This window comes from Halichoerus grypus, chromosome 3 (genome assembly GCF_964656455.1).
Source record: "Halichoerus grypus chromosome 3, mHalGry1.hap1.1, whole genome shotgun sequence".
In the NCBI taxonomy this organism is placed as follows: Eukaryota; Metazoa; Chordata; class Mammalia; order Carnivora; family Phocidae; genus Halichoerus; species Halichoerus grypus.
This window is the reverse complement of record NC_135714.1, coordinates 102859243-102881228: the sequence shown is the minus strand read 5'-3', so window position 1 is coordinate 102881228 and position 21986 is coordinate 102859243. Positions and strand designations below refer to the sequence as shown.

The 21986-nt window shown below is 35.3% G+C and overlaps 1 protein-coding gene across 7 annotated transcripts in view; it reads left to right on the top strand.

The window, feature by feature from the left end:
• The window catches only part of PRDM5 (PR/SET domain 5), a 191446-nt gene that overhangs the window by 90183 nt on the left and 79277 nt on the right, over nucleotides 1–21986 (top strand). For all 7 annotated transcript variants that reach the window (XR_013446444.1, XM_036099222.2, XM_078069187.1 and 4 more), the window contains 2 exons: nucleotides 2334–2418; nucleotides 3660–3817. Coding sequence is in view for 6 of the 7 variants with exons in the window: in XM_036099222.2 (XP_035955115.1) it covers nucleotides 2334–2418; nucleotides 3660–3817 (243 nt within the window). In the remaining variant the exon portion in view is untranslated. The remainder of the gene's footprint in view (nucleotides 1–2333; nucleotides 2419–3659; nucleotides 3818–21986) is intronic.

The following is a 21986-nucleotide window of genomic DNA, read 5'->3' as shown; positions in this document are numbered from 1 at the left end:
TGTAAGTAAGGTATTCAGTGCAAAAATGCTTTCATGTACAGTGAAAATTCTATCTTGTAATTATGGAAAATCAATTCAATTGAACCTTTAAAAATAATTCATGTTTCAGGAGCCACTAGAGTTAAGTGAACAAGTATGGGTACTATGCTGCAGTAGTTTTTTTAACAGTTAACATTTTATATTTGGTTGAATAATTTTAGAAATTTAATATGTTAATATAAATTTCATATTAAAATGAAAATAAACTAAATATGTTTTCATTTATGTATGGTTCAGAAGGCATATCATCTTTTTAAGGCTATATTGTTATTATAAAACATATTGTTATTATAAAAGGCATATATTACAGAAACACAGAGTTTAAGAATATAAATGTCTTCATACTATCTTTAAATAAATATTATGCATAATATCATTGCTCCTTAAACATAGTTGTTCGACCAAAGCCACGGTGAGGGTCTTGGATGATTGAAGGGGCTGTCTTTAAAATGGCTCAGGCTGAAAGTTTTTCTTCTGTACTGCATACTACTTGCTTTCTGAGTACTTGTGCAGACTCCCCCCTTGTTTTCTGAGGAGTCATAGAACTCTTTGGACTCCATGTATTCACTGATTGAGATGAGGTGGCACTGTATGGAGGCAGAGATATAAGTCAGACTCTAGTGGAATGACACCGTTCTGCTTCTTCCTTGTTTATCTACCTTTTCTCTGCTTTTCTCAGAGGAGTTTACTCATCAGGGTCTGACAGAATCAGGTCTGACAGAAGCAGAAGGTGGCTAGGCAGCCTCAGACCTGCCATGGGGTTGGGCATAGAATTAAGGCACAGACTGCAGACCTGGGATCTGTTAACTTTCCTAGCTTTTGTTTCCCTGCCTTCCCCGCTTTTCACTCTCTCGGTCTTGAGTTCTTCCATGGCCACTTAGATCAAGGGAGCCGTTCACCAGAATACAACCCAAGCCCTTCTTTACTCACTGCTGTACCAGTTCATGGTCCTCTGCCTTGACTTCTCTCTGCAGTGGCCCTAGTTATTCTGCAGGGATAAGCATAGTATCTGGCTTTCCAAGGGAGGGCCTTTGCTTGTCTGGTGTTTAGTATTGGGAGCTCTGCCTTTCACTAGGTTGAAACAAAAACTTAACTTCACCATTTTTGAATCTTCGGCAAAACAACGTGATGCTCTTGTTTATTGGGTTGATCAACATTTCTAATATAAGCCTTCTTGTAGTACGTTCCTCTTAGAACTTTGTGCATTGTTTCTGATCATAAACTGGGCTTCTACTTTTCATACCACCTATTCAATTTCTCTGAGTTAGTATCTGGAAGGGAAAGAGCTAAACTTAATATCTAGTTGTAATAATTATTTAGCCAGTTGTTTGCTAAAGTTATGCTCCTCCTCTTCTTCTTACGGTTTTTGAGCTTTTCTTTTTGTTGTGATCTTCCTATCATGTAAGAATTTCACTGTGAGCTAAATGTTTTTCAGAATCATACATCTTCTTGCCTTTCATGGTAATTAATGCTTTGTTCTGTAGTATATACATTTAAATTTAAAATAGTTTGACTACTGTAAAGGAAATCTCATTACCTATAGATTACATATTTTCAAATCTAAATTTGTGCATAACAAAGAATTAATGTAAATTAGGTATAACTTTTTACAGAGTGTAGAAATTTAATATTCACTAAGTAGTCAGCTGTATCACATATTTAAATACCGTGCTGCAATCTTGTATTTTCTTTCCTTTTTAAATTTTATTTATTTGTTTGAGAGAGAGAGCGAGAGTGGGGAGGGAGAGTGAGAGGAGGAAGCAGACTCCCCGCTGAGCAGGGAGCCTGACGTGAGGCTCCATCCCAGGACCCTGGGATCATGACCTAAGCCAAAGGCAGCTGCTTAACTGACTGAGCCACCCAGGCACCCTTCCAATCTTGTGTTTTCTTTTTTTTTTTCTTTTTTTAAATATTTTATTTATTTATCTGACAGAGAGAGACACAGCAAGAGAGGGAACACAAGCAGGGGGGTGGGAGAGGGAGAAGCAGGGTTCCTGCCGAGCAGGGAGCCTGATGCGGGGCTCGATCCCAGGACCCTGGGACCATGACCTGAGCTGAAGGCAGCTGCTTAACTGACTGAGCCACCCAGGTGCCTCTTGTGTTTTCTTTTAATGATAAGATTTTACTAGGTAACATGTTCACTGCATTTTCAATTTATGTAAGACAGTGTGAACAAATTAGGACTGAATACATAGATATTGCAGTAGCAGCTGTCTACATGTTTATACTTTTACTTTTGCTCTAATTTATTTGGCTTTGACAGTTGACTTAACTGTCCACTTAACCTTTTGCAGATTCATGAGATATTTGATTGTCAAGAATGTATGAAGAAATTTATTTCAGCTAACCAGCTAAAACGTCACATGATCACTCACTCAGGTAAAATATATATTTTTCCATTTATACTGAAATCACTATGAAAGATTCACTTTGTCATTTTTAGGAGCTCCGAGAGTAGTAATCAGGAAGCCTGGCTCTTAGTTCTAGTTTGGCCATTAACTAGTCATGTGATTTTGAACAAGTTACTTAGCCTCTCTAGACCTGTTTATTTATAAAGCCAAGGTGATTTGACCAAATGATATCAAAGATCTTCAGAGTCACCATTTAGTTTGTAATCTACTCCTCTTTGAGCCTTAGATTCTGTTCTTTATCTGTGAAAAGGTATCCTACCTTTCAAAATTGCTGTGAAGTTTAAATGAGATCATTATGTATTGTGCTAGCATAATGTCTGACTTTTAGGAGGGATTCAGCAATTAGAATTTCTACCTTTCTAGATACTTTCACATTCTAACTAAGGTACTAATAAATGTTAGTGAGAAATTTATAAATACATTTTGAGAATATAAGTTTTTAAAGCCATAGTTTCATTTTAGGCAAGTTTGAGTAATAGGGCTGTTAAACAGATTTTTCAAAAATAAGGTCTGAGAATAAATTTTGCTTTATGAAGTCTCCTTCTAGAGTTTAGAACATCTATCATTGGAGGCCACTGAAGTCAGAATGTTTTTGAATATCCACTTTGCTTGGCGACAGATATAGATATTTTGACAAATGGAAATAGGAGATCAAACACTGGTGGACTGTTCAGATATGCTTTGTTTGAAACAAGCAGTATTTTTTAAATCTAGTGGTCAACATTACATGAACATTGCATAAATATGGATTTTATACAATAACCTAGGTGTGTTGTTTCTGCTGAGAATTGAAGCTGTGCCCATATGGGGTCCACTTGTTCGAGTAGGAGGCAGGTCTGTCATTTACTTTTATCACTGTCAGGCCACTCGGCATTCGGGGTTGTGACCCTGGTTTAAACTCACACCTATCAGCAGATTTTTCATCTGGAAGTAGGATTTTTTCCTTGAATTTAAATTTTATCCTTAACATCTAAGCTGCTTTATACACGTAGTTTACAGTATAGGTCTATAAAAGAACTAGCTTACATTTCTTTTGTGAATAGGCTCACGTATTTAACAGAAATGGATTGGAAAGTAGATTTTTTTCTCAGTTGTTTCAATCATGTTTTAGTTGACTTATCCATAAGAAGTAATATAAGGTAAGGCTATTTCCGTTTTTGTCCTTTACCTTTATATAGATGTGAGATTGTCTGCACTCATTTTTCACAGAAAAACGACCCTATAATTGCGAGATTTGTAATAAATCTTTCAAGAGGCTCGATCAAGTGGGTGCCCACAAAGTAATACACAGCGAAGATAAGCCTTACAAATGCAAGCTTTGTGGAAAGGGATTTGCCCACAGAAATGTTTACAAGAATCACAAGAAGGTAAAACCTTATGCATATTATTATTACTGTTTTTGCTGATTTGTTGATTTGATTTCTAATTTTTTTTTTTTTTTTAGAGGTTTTTGTATATCTGGACATGCTGTACATGTGGACTAACTAGAGGACGATTTTGCTTATACGTTCTACCCCCTCACTGAGGCCATAACCCCACCTGGCCTTATTTCCTGTCTTCCATCCTCTGTTGAAACTGTTCGTATAAGCAAAGTGTCATCTAGTGTTCCCCAGTGTTGTACTAATTGCAAACTCTTTTCTTCCTTTCCTTTTTTCTCTAAAATTTGACACTCTTGTTCATGGTAGCTTTTTTAAAATTCTCTTCATCTTTGATGTATAATTGGCTAGGTGTTCCACCAATTTCTCTGGACACTTTCATCTCTCCTCGCCCAGGAGGTTATCCTGGATGCGTTGGCTATGGACCTCTTCTAGGTTCTCTGCATCAGCTACATCCATGACTTCTGCCATCAACTCTGTACCAGCAAATCCCAAATGATTTCTTTCTTTAACCCAGGCTTCAGACTCACATTTATTTTTCTTTATTTGATACATAACTGTATATCTTTTTGACCTAATGAATTTAGCATGTCCCAGAATGACCTTTTTATTCTTTATGCCCCAGATAACCTCTCTTTTGGAGTTTCTTCTTTTTGTTAATGAGAGCATATATTTATTCCTGTCTGTTTCTTTAGTCTTAGACCCTTTTTAAAATTAGAAGCCAGTTCTTTTTTTAAATTATTTTAATTTTTCTGTATTTATGTATTTATTTATTTATTTTGAGAGAGAGAGAGAGAAAGAGAGTGAGCAGGGGAAGGGACAAAGGGAGAGGGAGAGAGAGAATCTTAAGCAGGCTCCATCCCCAGTGTGGAGTCTGACTTGGGGCTTGATCTCACAACCCTGAGATTATGACCTGAGCTGAAATCAAGAGTTGGAAGCCCAACTGACTGAGCTACCCAGGCACCCCTAGAAGCCAATTCTTAAAGATTCTACCCTCTACATTGGCTCATCACCCTCATTCCTTTACCATCCTATATCCTGATTATTGCTCATCTTCATTACTTTAATACCCATCTAATCAGATTCTTATTACTTTTCACTTTCCACTTACCCATCCTCCTAGATAAATTGTTCCACAGTGCAACTCTATCACTCTTGTACTCTAATATTATGAGTAGATTTCCAATGCCTATGAAAGTTATAGTATATGCATGTTACCCTGTCATTCAGAGTTCTCTACCCATGACCTCAGCTTTTCTAGATTTTTATCCTTTTTTCTGCATTAGTCATACCTAAGACAACTTGGCATTTGCTTTCAGTCAGCGTGACCTAACTTTCCCTTCTTCTTTTCTTTAAATTTTTAATTTTATTTTTAACTAAACTCTACACCCAATGTGGGGATTGAACTCATAACCTGAGATTAAGAGTCACCATGCTCTACTGACTGAGTCAGCCAGGTGCCCTACCCCTTCCTCTTTTCTGATAGGACTCCAAGTTATGATCTCTTAGTTTTCTTAATTTTTGTTTGCATTTCCTATGCTTTACCTTTACTCTGGTTCTTGTTTCAGAATGTATTAGTTTTATTTATTTACTCTGCATTGATGATAAATAATGTTTGAGTTGAATTCAGAATATTTGTCCAAAGACATTCAACATCTAAATAATGCATATTAAGATCTATTTATGATGTGATAAATAATTGATTATTGATTTTTTAGAAAGGTTTTATTGAAGTATAAATGGCATACAGTATTATTAGTATAGTGTATACAAATAGTGATTTAACATTTGTATACATTGTAAACTGATTACCACAGTAAGTCTACCATCTGTCATCGTACAAAGTTAATACAATATTATTGACTGTATTCCTTATACTGTACATTATATCCCCATCACCTATTCATTTTATAACTGGAAATTTGTGTCTCTTGATTCCCTTTACCCATATCACCCCCTTAACCCCCTCACCTTTTGGCAACCACCACTCAGTTCTCTGTCTGTGAATCTGGATTTTGTTTTGTTCTATTTGGTAGTTAGTTGTCTATTTTTTTTTTTTTTTTGGCTTCCACTTAATAAGTGAAATTATGAAGTATTTGTCTTTCTCTGTTTCACTTATCTCATTAGCCTAATACCCTCAAGGTCCATCCATGTTGTCACAAATGACAAGATTTCATTCTTTTCTGTGGCTGGATAATATTCCATTGTATACACATGTACTTCGTGTTCTTTATATATTTATCTATCGATGGACACTTAGGTTGTTTCCATATCTTGACTATTGTAAATAATCATGCAATGAATGTAGGGGTGCATATATATTTTTTTTAATTAATGTTTTGTTTACTTTGGATAGATACCCATACATGGAATTGCTGGATAATATGGTAGTTTTTAATTTTTTGAAGAAATTTAGTACTGTTTTCCATACTGGTTGCACCAGTTTGCATTCACACCAACAGTGTATGGGTTTTTTTTTTTTTTTTCCTACATCCTTGCCAACACTCATTATTTCTTGTCATTCTGATGATAGCTATTCTGATAGGTGTGAGGTAATATCTCACTGTGACTTTGATTTGCATTTCCCTGATGATTAGTGATGTTGAGCATCTCTTCCTGTTGGCCATTTATATGTCTTCTTTGGAAAAATGTCTATTTACATCCTTTGCCTATTTTTTAATGGGATTTTTTTGTTGTTGTTATTGAGTTGTATGTGTTTATTATATATTTTGAATATTAACCTTTTATCAGATATTTGACTTGCATATATCTTCCTCCATTCAGTAGGTTGTTCATTTTGTTGATGGTTTTCTTTGCTGTGCAGATGTTCTTTAGTTTGATGTAGTCCTATTTGTTTATTTTTGCTTTTGTTGCCCTTGTCTTTGGAGCCAGATCCAAAAAACATTGCTAAGACTGATGTCAAGGAGCTTACTGCTTATGTTTTCTTTTAGGAGTTTTATGGTTTCAGGTCTTACATTCAAGTCTTCAATCCATTTTAAATTAATTTTTGAATATTGGGTAGGATAGCAGTTTAATTTCATCCTTTTGTATGTGGCTGTCCAGTTTTCCCACTACTATTGATTGAACAGAGTGTTCTTTCCCCATTGTATATGCTTGCCTCCCCTGTCATAAATTAATTGACCATATATGCATGGCTTTATTTCTGGGCTGTCTATTCTGTTCCATTGATCTATGTGTCTATTGTTTTGTTAATATCATATTGTTATGATTATATAGCTTTGTAGTATAATTTGAAATTTGGGAATGTGATACCTCTAACTTTGTTCTTCTTTATCCAGATTGCTTTGGCTATTTGAAGTCTGTAGTTCCATAAAATTTTAGAGTTATTGTTTCTACTTCTGCGAAAAATGCCATTGGAATTTTGGTAGGGATTTCATTGAACCTGTAGATTGCTTTGGGTAGTATGGACATTTTAACAGTATTAATTCTTCCAATCCATGAGCATGGCATATCTTTCCATTTATTTGTGTCTTCAGCTTTTTTCATCAATGTGTTATAGTTTCCGAGTACAGGCCTTTACCTCTTTGGTTAAATTTACTCCTAGGAATTACATTCTTTTTGATGCAATTGTAAATGGGATTGTTTTCTTGATTTCTCTTTCTTATAGTTTCTTATTAGTGTGTGAAAATGCAGTGGAATTTTGTGTGTTAATGTTGTATCTTGAAACTTTATTGAATTCATTTATTAGTTCTAAGAGCTTTCCTGGTGAAGTCTTTGGGATTTTCTATATATAGTATCTTTCATCTGCAAATAATGACAGATTTACTTCTTCCTTTCAATCTGGATGCCTTTTAGTTCTCTTTCTTACTAAATTGCTTTGGCTAGGACTTCCAATATTATGTTGAATAAAAGCAGAGAGAGTAGACATCCTTGTCTTGTTCCTGATTTTAAAGGAAAACTTTCAGCTTTTCATCACTGAGTTTGATATTAGCTGTGGACTAGTTATATATGGGCTTTATTATGTTGAGCTACATTCCCTCTATACCTACTTTGTTTAGAATTTTTATCATAAGTGAATGTTGAATTTTGTCAAATGCTTTTTCTTCATCTCTTTGAGATGAGCATATAATTTTTATCTTTCATTTTGTTAATGTGGTTTATCATGTTGGTTGATTTGTGGATATTGAAACCATCCTTGCATCTCTGGAATAAATCCACTTGATCATGGTATATGATCTTAATGTGTTGTTGACTTCAGTTTGCTAATATTTTGTTGAGGATTTCTGCATCTATTTTTTTCTGTTATATTGGCTCATAATTTTTTTTTTTTCTCTCCTCCTCCTACACTTCCTCCTCTTCTTCTTTTTTTGTGGTGTCTTTGTCTAGTTTGGGTATCAGGGTAATATTGTCTTTGTAAATGGGTTTGGAAGCATTCCCTCCTCTTCAATTTTTTTTGGAAGAGTTTGAGAATGCTAGGTCTTAAATCTTTGAATGTTTGGTAGAATTCACCTGTGATCCCATCTTGTCCTGGACTTTTGTTTGTTGAGAAGTTTTGATTACCAATTCAGTCTTCTTACTGTAATTGGTCTATTTAGATTTTTTATTCATGAGTTGGTCTTTTTTAAAAGTTTATTTATGGGAATTTATCTATGTCTTCTAGATTATCCAATTTTTTGACATGTAATTCTTTTTGTAGTTGTATGATGATTTGCATTTCTGTGGTATCAGTTTTAACTTCTCCTCTTTCTGATTTTATTTATAAGAACCTTCTCAGCCTCTATTTCACTGACTTCCATTCTGATCTTTATTATTTCCTTTCTTCTACTAGCTTTAGGTGTCATTTTTTCTTCCGTTTTTGGTATTTTTTTTCTTTTTCTAATGGTTGGGAAAGATGCTTGATATAATTTCAATCTTTCTGAATTTTTTGAGACTTGCTTTGTGGCCTAACATGGGATCTATCCTGGAGAATATTCTATGTGCACCTGAGAAGAATGTGTATTTATCTGCTTTTGGATGAAAGGTTCTGTATTTATCTATTAAGTACATCTGGTGTAATGTGTTGTATAAACCTATGTTCCCTTATAGACTTTCTGTCTACATGATTTCTACTTTCTGTCTGGATGATTTATCCGTTGGTATAAATATGGTGTTAAAAAACACTACTGTTATTTTTTTTTATGTTCTTGATGTCAAATTTCACATCCTTTATGTATTCCTAATTATTTAATTTTATTACTTTTGTCTTTTAACCTTCATATTAACTTTATAAATGGTTAATCCACTGTTTTTACTAAATATTTACCTTTTTAGTGAGATTTTTACTTTCATATGTTTTCTTGTTATTAATTAGTGCCCTTTCTTTTCAGCTTAAAGAAGTCCCTTTAACATTCCTTTTAGGTCTGGTTTAGTGGTGATGAACTCCTTTGCTTTTGCTTATCTGGAAAATGCTTTATCTTTCCTTCTATTCTGAATGATAACCTTGCCAGGTAGAGTATTCTTGGTTGGAAGTTTTTTCCTTTCGAACTTTGAATACTTCATGCCACTGTCTTCTGGCCTGCACAGTTTCTGCTGAAAACTCTGGGGATAGCTTTATAGGATTTCCTTTGTACATAACACATTATTTTTCTGTTGCTGTTTTTAAGATTCTCTCTTTAACTTTTGGCATTTTAATAATGTGGGTTGGTGTGGATATCTCCCTGGGCTTTCTGGACCTACATGTTTGTTTCCTTTCTCAGATTAGCAAAATTATCAGTCATTATTTCTTCAAAAAGTTTCCTGTCACTTTCTTTTTCTTCTCCTTCTAAGATCTCTATAATGTGGATGATATTCTGCTTCATGATGTTCCATATGCCACTTAAGCTGTCTTTACTTTTTGAAATTCCTTTTTGTTTTTGCTGCTCTGTCAGGGTAAGTTCTGTTGTTTTTGTCTTTGAGTTTGCTGATCTGTTCTTCTGCTTCATTCAGTCTTCTGTTGAGCCCCTCTAGTGTATTTTTCAGTTCAGTTATTATATTCTTCAGTTCTATGACTTTTGTTTGGTTCTTTCTTACATTTTCTATCTCGTTTTTGGAGTTTTCATCCAGCTTTATAATCATTACTTTGTTTTCATATTTTCACTTCTGATTTTATTTGTTTTCTCTCTCTCCCTCCTCCTTTTTTTTTTTTAACAAGTCTGACCAAAAGTTCATCAATTTTGTTAATTTTTTCAAAGAACCAGCTCCTGGTTTCATTGATCTCTTCTATTGTTTGTTTATTTTACTCTTTATTTCATTAATTTCTCTTTCAGTCTTTATTATTTTCTTCCTTCTACTGGCTTTGGGCTTTGTTTATTCTTCTTTTTCTAGCTCCTTTAGGTGGAAGATTGTTTGCTTATTTGGGATTTTTCTTGCTTCTTGAGGTAAGCCTATACTGCTGTAACTCATGGGCCCAGAAGTGTAATCCCCGTGGTCATGAGATTATCCCCTGCTCCAGACATTCAAGAGGTGTACCCTTTGTGGGCTTTGTGTGCTCACTGGCTGTGGTGGAATTGCAGTTGAAGCTTGGGGGCTTGGAGTGCTTGCCCAATTGGCTGTGGTACTGCTTGCTTATTGATTTTGGTTAATACATTTTAGCATGCTGTTAAGTAATACGTATATAATATCTTTTAAAGTAACTTGTTAATTATTTTTCTCTTAGACTATTCCATTGGAGTTATAGTTATTTCAATATTTATTGAGACTTCAAAGCATCGTTCTTTCTCTTTTAAAATCATTTAAAAAGTTATGACATCATTTTAGCTTTAGCCTAAAAAGAAAAAAAAAAAAGTTAGATTTACCAGAGAGTAAAAAGAGTTGATTGATAGTGTCCCAAATCGTCTCTTTCTAATTTCTTGCTGACTGTTCTTAGGTTTAATTCAAGCATTAAATGATCAGGGGCAGGACCACATTCATTACTTCTGCTTTGGAATTGCATGACTGTAAAAAATTATCTGGCTAGTTTCCTGCTCAGTCTCTGGAACTCTCTTGCTCCATTCTTTGATGAAACTGATCTACCCACATTTACGAGTTTTTCAGTTTGGCTTATGTTATATGCCATATGGGAATTTGGCACAGGATCTTTGCACCATCTCTCATACATTCAGCCATAAATCATATGAAAGTAATAATGAGGTCTTGGGAAGGATAGAAACAATGATGCTTATAATTTCTAAAGTGGAAAGCACATTCAGTCCTTCTGCTATAGACAAATGTGCTTCTCACTGTTATGATCCTAGCATGTATTTGTGGTATGGTTAAGTGAAAAAGTCTGAAATATTCTCCATGAGTTACGTGAAAAAAGCAAATAAACTTTTTCTTCTATCATTATTCATTAATGGCCAATTAGGAAACTGAAAAATAAGGATATGCAAGGAAATTAGAAAAAAAATTTGAGTCAAACTAATCTCCATCATATAGCATAACCAAAGGTTGTTATTTTAAATAAATTAATTATTCTGGTTTCTTTGGTGATGTAACTTTTGCATTTTTATTATACTTAGTTTATTCATTTTGGGGTCAGTTCTCTTAACATTTGGATTTTCTTGAAAAGGAAATACTATCTTTCAGTGTTATTATGGCAATATCAAACTTTGAAGGGGTGATTTTTGTTTCTAAAACTTAGTTACTTGTTTCATCATTTTGCCAATATGTAGGCTCAATGGGTCAAAATTAGTTTTTCCTCTCTCTAATCCTTTCTGATGATTATTTTACCCGATTACTAGTTGAATTTTTTGGATCTAGTTAAAATAATGATTGTTTATCTGGGTCTAACTAGATCTGTAAATCACAACTGGACAGACATTTCAGAACTACAGGTGGCAGAAACTAGTCTTTACCCTCCATTTTCTTCCTTATCAAATTTATTGAAAAGCAAAATTGAGATAAGGTGTATAGTGCTTCCCTCCTCCTGCTATAGGCAGGACATCTAGATGGACTCAGTCATCCTAGACCATGAAGCTGGTACTACATGCTTGATGATGGAAATGAATACATAAAGGTTTTGTCCTGATGAAGTTATAGACAAGCTTCTGGGGACAAAGGTATGTCTGTTCAAATAAAAGACTTTTTCCTGACCCTTTACATATCCCTCCAGAGATGAACTTAGAGGCCTATAAGGAACTCTGGTCACACCCTTTCCTGGAATAATTCCATTGGGCCTTCTATATTAATATCTCATCCAGTGATTTCCAAGCTCTGGGCCATGGCCACTTTGTGTCTTGAAATCAATTTACTGGGTCATGAATCGCCATTAAAAAATAGAACTGTTGGGGCGCCTGGGTGGCTCAGTTGGTTAAGCGACTGCCTTCGGCTCAGGTCCTGATCCTGGAGTCTCGGGATCGAGTCCCGCATCGGGCTCCCTGCTCAGCGGGGAGTCTGCTTCTCCCTCTGACCCTCCCCCCTCTCATGCTCTCTCCATCTCATTCTCTCTCTCAAATAAATAAATAAAAATCTTAAAAAAAAAAAAAATAGAACTGAAAATATAAGAATACGGGCAATTTAATGAAATAATACCTTTGTTTGTATGTGTATGTGTGTTGAATTTCAATATAAACAGTATTTTTTTGTCATGGTCTGTTTGGCAGACACTGCAGATCGGACTTTGCCCATGTAAAATTTTATTAAACCTTTTTTTTTTTATAAAGATTTTATTTATTTATTCGATAGAGAGAGACATAGCAAGAGAGGGAACACAAGCAGGGGGAGTGTGGGAGGGAGAAGCAGGCCCCTCGTGGAGCAGGGAGCCCAATGTGGGGCTCCATCCCAGGACCCTGGGACCATGACCTGAGCTGAAGACAGACGCTTAACGACTGAGCCACCCAGGCGCCCCTTATTAAGCCTTCTTTAAAGGAAAGGATATGTCTCTTCCTAAATGAATCATGGATTAGGTTCTAAAACTATATAATATATGGCATAAATTTTATATAATAAACAAATCTTTGAAAATCTCTAAAGAAGGTGCCATGTTGTAGACTGAAAGAATCACTCAATAATTTGGTCATAGTCACTTTTTCCTTTGACTTTGTACCAGATTTGTCTTCCTTAGGTGTGCTGTAGGTGAAGCAGTGGGTGGTTCATTTAAGGTGCTGTGTTGTACAAAATTATCGATTTTTGTGTTCTGGAAGCACATTCGCAATGATGAGATGCCACACGGAGAGAAGCATGCAGCTATTGAACCTGACAGAGAGAAACAAGAGATAGATATTTGTCTGAAACTTATTTACCTAATGGCAAATCACTTATCCTATTACAACAGTTTTTTTCTGAAGTGCATGATGAGATAGCACTGTATAATTTCTAACATAAGTACTTTATTTTCCTTATTAAACTATAAGTTTTGAAGATAGATGCTATACTTTAATTCATAGCACTTATTGACCACATTGTACTTTGAATGTGGCACATGTTTTCTGAGTAAATAAAATCCATGAAAAGATTATCCCCAAATAATAAGATTTAATGTTCTTAGTTAAGTAGTTGTTGAAGTATGAGAAGTGAATTAAAACATATATATATCTGCAGTACATTTTGCCACGTTTGCAGTGCTGTTTTTCTGCACATTCTTCCTCTCTCTTGATTTTATTTTATTTTTATTTTTTTTAAAGATTTTATTTATTCATTTGAGACAGAGAGATACAGAGAGAGAGAGCGTGAGCAGGGGAGAGGCAGAGGGTGAGGGAGAAGCAGGCTCCCTGCCAAACCAGGAGTCAGGAGCCAGGAGCCAGACGTGGGGCTCGATCCCAGGACCCTGGGATCATGACCTGAGCCAAAGACAGATGCTTAACAATCTGAGCCACCCAAGCGCCCCGTCTCTCTTGATTTTATGAGGGTATTAGTGGTCTAGTGATATACTGGGAAATCTTTGTTGTATTCATTCTACACTAATTGAGTTTACATAGTCCAAGATACCTAAGTATTGCTCTTTAAACCTTTAATTTTAACTATTGTAATTTAACTATTGTAATTGTAACTATTGTAATTTATTAGATAAATACTTGACTTGGAGTTCACTTACTTCCAAATCAGTGATTCCCCTTTATTCTGACTTCAATAGAGAAACCTCCCTCCAGCTTTATTCTACTCTCTCCACTCTCCCCACCCCTAAATATTAACTTAGGAGTCATCGACTGGAGACCATGCCTCCTAGTGTTTGCCAGAACCACATCATTGCTCATTGCCCTTCAGAGCTTCCTTCATCCCTGCTCCTCTGGGCACAGGGCGCCTTGCCTCCCAAACTTCTGGCCTCCAAGTCTTGTCTCAGCCTTTAAGTTTCGACTAATGCTTACCTCCCGAGCTCACCTTAAGTGGGATATCAGCTTTACTCTCTGCTCTGCTTTTTTCCAGCCTAGCCCAACCTAGTCCAGGGATTTGAACTCCTTTCACTTGACCTGCCTGATCAAGTGCACATCCCTAACCCTCTTAAAACCACAAAGCTGGAAATAGTGAAAGAGAGGAAGGTGTCTTGTTTTTGTTTTTGTTTTTTTTAATTTGATTAAATTTTTTTTCTTTTGGTAGTAGATATCTTAAGAAAGTAAAATCTCAAAAACACACATAGTGCATGGGTACTCAGTTATGCAATTTAGGTTGTAATCCCTGACAGCACCTACCTTCCCTGGTCCCCCACAATGCCAGTCCCCTCCCCAGGGGGTACTTTTTGGGGCTTTCTTAAATATATTAAAAACTGTACACATTATGTGTACAAACCGTTTGTTAATTATGACCCCATCTACTATTATATTCAGGCTGGTGATCCTAATAGTTGGAGGGTATTTTATACACTGAGTAAAATATAATTGTTATCCTCAGTATAATGCCTTTGACATACTCTCTCACTGTTTAAAATCGGTTAGAGTGTGGGAAATTAGAAATGAGAAGGTGAGAGTTGTTTGTGTTTGGGTAGCAGAATTGGAAAGCTAGGCTAGGAACTGTGAAAAGCGGCTATTGGAAAGAGATTCCACAGTGTTAGATTAGATGTGAATTTTCCAAGTGCTGTGCATACCAGCCATCTCCTTCATCTCGCTAGTCAGATCTTCAGTAACCTCCACGTGGCACACTGATATTTTTGTATAAGAGAACGTTCTTGTGGATGGAACTTGGAGAAAAGCACAAGGTTTTAGCTGCCCACCTGGGAGATAAGTATATTTACATGTAAATGGTATTAGGACATAGGTGTCATTCTGGAACTTACTTTTTTGCCTTAACATTATGACTTGGAGAGTTTTTCAGATAGGATCATATAAAGCTACTCATTTTTTGTAACTATTACTATTTTACATAAAACTTTATAACTATGTCAAGAGCATTAGTGCAAATAGACATTAGTTATGAAATTTATGGAATAATAATAGTTTTCTTTACTAGAAAACTATTTTTCTTTAATAGAATAGGAAGTTTTGCTCCTGTCCAACTGCCTTCTGAAAAAGCTCTTTCATTTATCAGTGATTAAAGTGCCCCTTTATCTGTACAATCAACATTTGATTTTGTCAGTCTTTATTTTCAGTCTGAGAATTGAAAAGTGGTATTTCATTGCATTTAAGCAATGGTTAGTGAAATTATGTTCTTTTTATAAGTTTATGTTCCATTTACATTACTTTTCAGAAATGCTTGTATGTACTCTTTATCCACTTTTCTATTGAACTATTTGGCTGTTTTCTCATTGGTTTCTAGGAACTCTATGGATACTATGAATGCTAATCCTTTGTTATATTTGTTTCTAATATTTGTCCCCATCTACCAACTTGTATCTTTTGAATGAAGAAGTTTTACATTTTTATGTTTGTTTGTTTTTTAAAGATTTTATTTATTTATTTGACAGAGAGAGACACAGCGAGAGAGGGAACACAAGCAGGGGGAGTGGGAGAGGGAGAAGCAGGCTTCCCGTGGAGCAGGGAACCCGATGTGGGGCTCAATCCCAGGACCCCGGGATCATGACCTGAGCCGAAGGCAGACGCTTAACGACTGAGCCACCCAGGCGCCCCCATTTTTATGTTTTGAAGTATGACATGGATTATGAGTTTTATGGCTTCTGAGTATATACAGCTTCTGAGTTGTATGTCTTATTTAGAAAACTTTCTTATTTCAACACTATGCAAGCATTTATCAATGCCTTTAAAAGTTATATTAGTTTCTTTTTTGTCACCATTTTAATCCATGAAGAATTTGTTTTTAGGTATGGAATGAGCTCCTGATTTATTTTATTTATTAACTTTTAAAAGATTTATATATTTATTTGAGAGAGAGTGAGCGAGCTAGGGGACAGGCAGAGAGAGAGAGGAAGAGAGAGAATAAAACAGACTCCCACTCAGTGCAGAGTCTGTTGCGGGGCTTGATTCCACACCCCTGAGATCGTGACCCGAGTCGAAATCAAGAGTCAGCCGCCCAACCATCTGAGCCACCCAGGCACCTCTGAGATCCTAATTTATAAACACTGCTATTATATTGTTGAATGCTTCTCATGTAAAACTATGTTTGGATGTCGTTCGTTTCCATATAATCTCTGTTCTCTTATAATATCATAGTATTTTAATAATTGTACTTTATAGTATGTTTTAACATCTGTTGGGTAAGGCCTTCTTTTAGTTTTTCTTTTACAGAATTCTTTTACATGGTGCTTTGGGAAGATGGATGTTAATAAGCAGATTTCTTTCCACTGCTTCCTTTTTATCTTCTTGTAGATCAATGTCTTACGTTAAAAAATAGCTCCTCTTCACAGAAAGTCTTCATATATATACTTGCCCTTGTGAATGATTTGGATCAGAAATGTTTTATTCTTTCCCCTTTTTGGTAAAAAGAACAGGAAACAAAAACATAGCTTATTTTCCTGTATAATTATAAATTAATTCTCCTCTACTGCTAAGTTTCATGTTTTTCATGTATTAAAACATGTTATTTAGTCATAACATGGAGATCCTTTCTTTATCACTTTAACTTTTACTTTATCTGAGATTCTACCAAGTTCAGGTGACTCATTTCCTGGCCCACAGGACCTATTAGAAGATTAAGTGAAGGATGAATTAAAAAGCAAAAACAAAAAACAAAACTTAGGTTAGCAATAGCCAGAAGATGTGGTAATGGCTTGTTATAGCAAGAGAAGACAAAAACTTTGGAAAGTAAACTGTGACTCATGAAGCATAGCATACAGTGGAAATTTATCATGAAGGCAAGAAGTATACCTATATGAACCCTCAATACACACACAGGGTAATGAATTTTTGAATGATATCAACAATTTTGGTGGGCAGGTAATATAAATTTGTAAGCTAAGTTAAATTAAATGGAAAATTGTATATTTTTGAAAAATAGATGCTTTTCTCATATAACAATTTGTACCATAATAGCCAAGATATGAGGCAATCCAAGTGTCTATCGATAGATGAATGGATAAAGAAGATGTGGTATATACACAATGGAATATTACTCAGCCATAAAAAAGAACAAGATCTTGCCGTTTGCAACAACATGGCTAGACCTAGAGGGTATAATTATGCTAAGTGAAATAAGTCAGACAGAGAAAGACAAATACCATATGACTTCACTTATATGTGGAATGTGAAAAACAAAACAAATGAGCAAAGAATTTGTGTTATACCAGAAAATGCCATAAACCTGAATCAATGAAAACTAAAAAGGCACAAGTGAGAACTGTATGTTATAATTAAGATATGCTGAAATGCAGTATTTTTAGTAGAAAATAGGCTTTGAACCTAATACCCCATCTTGGATGTTTTATATTTAAAATTAGAAACTGACTCTAAACTGTGATCTTTTGAATTTAGTTTACATCTGTATTAGGCTGAAAAATAGATTAGTTTTTATGAGGGTTTCATTGAGAATATGTCCTCTGGTGATGTTGACACTTAGATAATAGGATGGCGGCTTAAACACACATACACAAAACACAAATACATTTTACTGTCTGTCTGTCTATCTATCTATCTATCTATCTATCTTGTCTGGCCAAGTATTTGAATCTTATTATCATCTGTTAGTTTTTATCCTATATTGCTGTTGCTGTTATTATCCTATTATATGTTAATTTCTAGGGATTTATATTTTAAGAAAACTTTCTTATTCAACAACTGGTATTAATTTTTAGAGAGCGTAATTTTATATAGGATTAGAATCCTATAAAATCCAATAATCCCTTGTTTTATTTGTCTGTTTGTACTTTAGGTATCTGCACTTGTTTATTTTTGGATGGCACATAAAGTTCAATGCAGAATTACCAATTTATTTAGCCATCTTGCATAGCAAACGAGTCATCCACTAAAGGAGCTGGTATAATTGCTATGAGTTGTTCCACATGAGTTATAAAAATTAGGATGCCTAATTTTTATTTTTATTTTATTCAGAAAATTCTGCTTTACAATTCCTGTGATGTATCTGAAAGCCATATTTTCATGAGTGAAGCTACAGGTGTCTGGTTATTATAACAGTTTGTGAAGGGACATGGTTGCTGTTTCCATATATTCAAAGAGCTTCCTTGTGGAAGAGAGAGTAAACTTGTTCCATATGACTCTAGGCTCGCTGTAATAAATGTTGGCCATTGTAGAGGCAGAAGTTTTAAATTAATGGTCAAATCAGGGTCATATTGTTTGAAGCAGTATTTGTTAAAAGCATCCTTGATTAGAAATATGGGATGCCATGTTTTAGTAGTGTTGTAGAGGGAAAAATTCCCTGAGTGGTAGTCTAAATTGCTGCCCTTCAAGGAAGACTTCTGCAAGTCTATGGTTATTCCTTCTTCTAGCAAATTCCCTCTGCCCTGATCAGGGTATAAACTTGAGGCTTTAGTAGTTGGCTCCATGGAGTTACGGCTTTGTACGAATGGAATTGTGGCTTTTCAAGCAGTGGAAAGGTTGGGCTTGGCCATGAAAGGCTGTGCTTCTGTAAGAGCATAGCCTCAACTTTATAATCTTATCTGTGTGAAATGAGCCACATTTTTCCTGTGCTGAGTTGATTTCTTTGATATCTCTCTAGTTTCCATGCATTTTTGTGAGGACGAGGCCCTTTAAGGAAGCCAGTTATAAAGCTGACAGTAAAAATTTAATCCACAGACCTTGTAAACAGCCAGATGACACACATTTTATGCAGCTTTCGGTTTATTATGTGACCCAGTGGGATAGTAATATGCTTATGATATGCAGACTTGAGACTTCAATAACAAAAGTCTTTTTTTTTTTTTTTTTTTTAAGAAAAAAGAATAGTTCTGACACGTATATCTCAGGAATATTTTCTTCAAATTTATTTTATCTCTTGTTATTTCTCTGAATTTTAAGATAGTTTTCTTGCTTTGCATGTGACACAAGAAAAAATATCATTTCTAGTAATACTGTTACTACAGAGCAATATATACTGGTGATAGTCATGGTTATAATTTTTAACTGTGATTGGGCCTGATGAAAATTTTTTTCTGTTCTCACAAAATTAATATTTGGTTTGTATAGCTAGAAATGTGCTAATTTGGTGATTATTGTATAAAAATTATGTTGAAAACCTGAAGCATTCTTGAGACATTTTATTAGGTGTTATAAATAGTGGAACACATTTTCTTATGTGTTTTCTACATCTGCAACAACAATCAGACTTGGCGCATAAAAAGATATATGATATGATACATAAAAATGTATATGTATAGTTCATGGACGAGTTCATTTGTTATTACCAGCAGATATTTGTGTCATCGGTGACTTGGCATTTAAGTGGGGGAATGCTCTATAGCTGAAGGATAATGTAATTAATAAGTCTGAAAAGTTTGGCACCCTGTAGAAATGAAAAACTGAAGCATAAGCACCCTTTAAAAAGCTGAATTTTATCTGGTACTTGTAAAGTATATTACGCCGAGACTTTGACAAATCATGCCATCACAACTCCGTTGGTGGTATTGGAATCTTTGACAAAAATATTTATTCACCGGCCTATGCGCTAACAGCTTACTACTTAAAATAACTCTTGACTTCAGGCTGTATCTAGATGTTGTGGCTTTAGTTTGGTTAACATAGATGTGAGGCTTCATGTTGTCCCAAGTTATTTCATCATCAAGCTACTAAATCATAGCCACATGTTGTATTGTCCTAGATTTGGAAAAAGAGGAAGAATTGATTAGGGTGGAATATCATATTTTTGGAAGACTAAAGCAACCCTTTGTTCCAATATGGATGCTCTAAAGACAAAAGAGTTCCTTTCTTTTTGTAATAATATGATCTACTCTTCGTAGAAAACTAAAACATCAAAGAAAGGTATAAAGAAGAAAGCAAAAGCTCTGTCAGATACCACTCTCCACTTTACTATGAAAACCCTCCTCAGCACTTCGTAGGACATCTTCCTACACCCCATTTTGCATGTGTGTATGTATGCAGCAAATGGTATTCTATCTATAATGGTTTGCATCGTGCTTTTGACACTCAAAATATGTTATCGTGGGTTTTCCATATCAAAATAAATATACAGTAGCCACTCAAATTTAGTTACCCAGGTTTATATCTGCCAGTGGGCATTTAGGAGGTTTTTTAAAAAAGTTTTTGTTTATGTAAATAATTGCCAGATCTGTATCTGTCAAGAGAGTTGGTTAGTCAAAGAGTATGTGCATTTGTCAGTTTGGTCAACAGAGCCACACTGCCACTCAGAAAATGTACATTCCCAGTTATAAGATAGAAGATTGCTCGATCTTACCTTTTTGTCAACAATGAGTAATATCCGTTCTCCTCACCTTTGCCAATCTGATATACCACAGAGAGTATTTTTTTTTTTTAACTTTCATTCTCTCATTGTATTCCTGGCTTTAAATACTAACAATATATAATCTGATATCCCCAAATATTCTACGCTATAATGCAGACTTGAAATATTCCACTGTCTACTAGACATCTTTGATTAGTCATTTGAACCCACCCAAAACTGAACCCCTCTTATCTTTCACCAGACTAGTTTCTTGCTTGATCTTTCATGTGTTAGTTAATGGCTGATCCAGCCTACCGTCATTCTGGTCACAATCTTAGATCTTCTTTTCTGTGTCTTATGCTTCAAATTCAAGCCTCTCCACAAAACCTGTTGACTTTCCTCATATATCCAGAAATCTACCACTTCTCTTTACAATGGTAGCTACCACTCTGATATAGGCCTTAATTATCTCTTGTTTGGTTTATTGCTGTTCTTCTCTGGTTTCTCTGCTTTGCCTTGTCCCCCTCTATCCTTTTCTCAGCACAGCCACCTTAGTATCCTACTAAATGTCAAGTGAATCATGCCACTCATCTGCTCAAAACTCATTTGAGATTTTTTATCTTTTTCAGTAAAAGACAAAATTCCTACAGTGGCCAACCAGGCCCTACATGATTCGCTTCTCCTTCCCATTCTTTGCCCATTTTTTTCTGGCCTCATCTCCCCACTTCTGTGCTTCTTCCACATGTACTCCAGCCACACTGGCCTCCATAGTGTTTCCTGCTCAGGTGCCTCTGAGGGAGACATGCCCTTGCTCCCTCACTTCCATCAGTTCTTCTTTCAAGTCACCTTCTCAGCTGGAATTTCTGTTTAAAATTGATACCGCATTCTTTGAAACTTTTGCTATCCCCTTTCCCTTCTTTTTTTTTTCTCTATAGCATGTATTTCATATTTTATCATTTGTTCCTTGTCTTTCTCTCTTTGCCAGTGTGAGACCTCCATGACAACAGGGACTTAGTCTTCTGTTTTTACTGCTACATCCCCAGTGTGTACAACAGGACTGACACATAAGGGCATGAAGTGCATAGCATGGACTGGGCACAAAATAAGTAATGAAGGATATTGCAAGAGTGCTACTTGGAGGAGTCTTTTTGCGCCTTTTCTTTGGAGTTTTCATTTTTTTCCTGTTAATGTGCCATAACTCCTTATATTAGCAGCTTAAAATTTTTATTTCATGTTGCAAATATTTTCTTTGTCACCAAACATTTTTGCCTTGCAGTTTTAAATTTAATGCCTTCTCTCATCTGCATATCTGAGTTTCTGCCATGCTTAGAAAGCCTTTTCCTGCTCAAAAAGTATTTAACAATTCACTCATATTTTCTTCTAGTATATTTACAATTTATTCTTCACATTTGCAAAAAAGGCTGAATTGAAATGGGATTTATTGAAAGGGGTGAATGAGTAATAGATCCAGTTTAATTTTTTCCTAAATGTCTATACAGTTGCCTCAAAACCGTTCACTAAACAATCCACT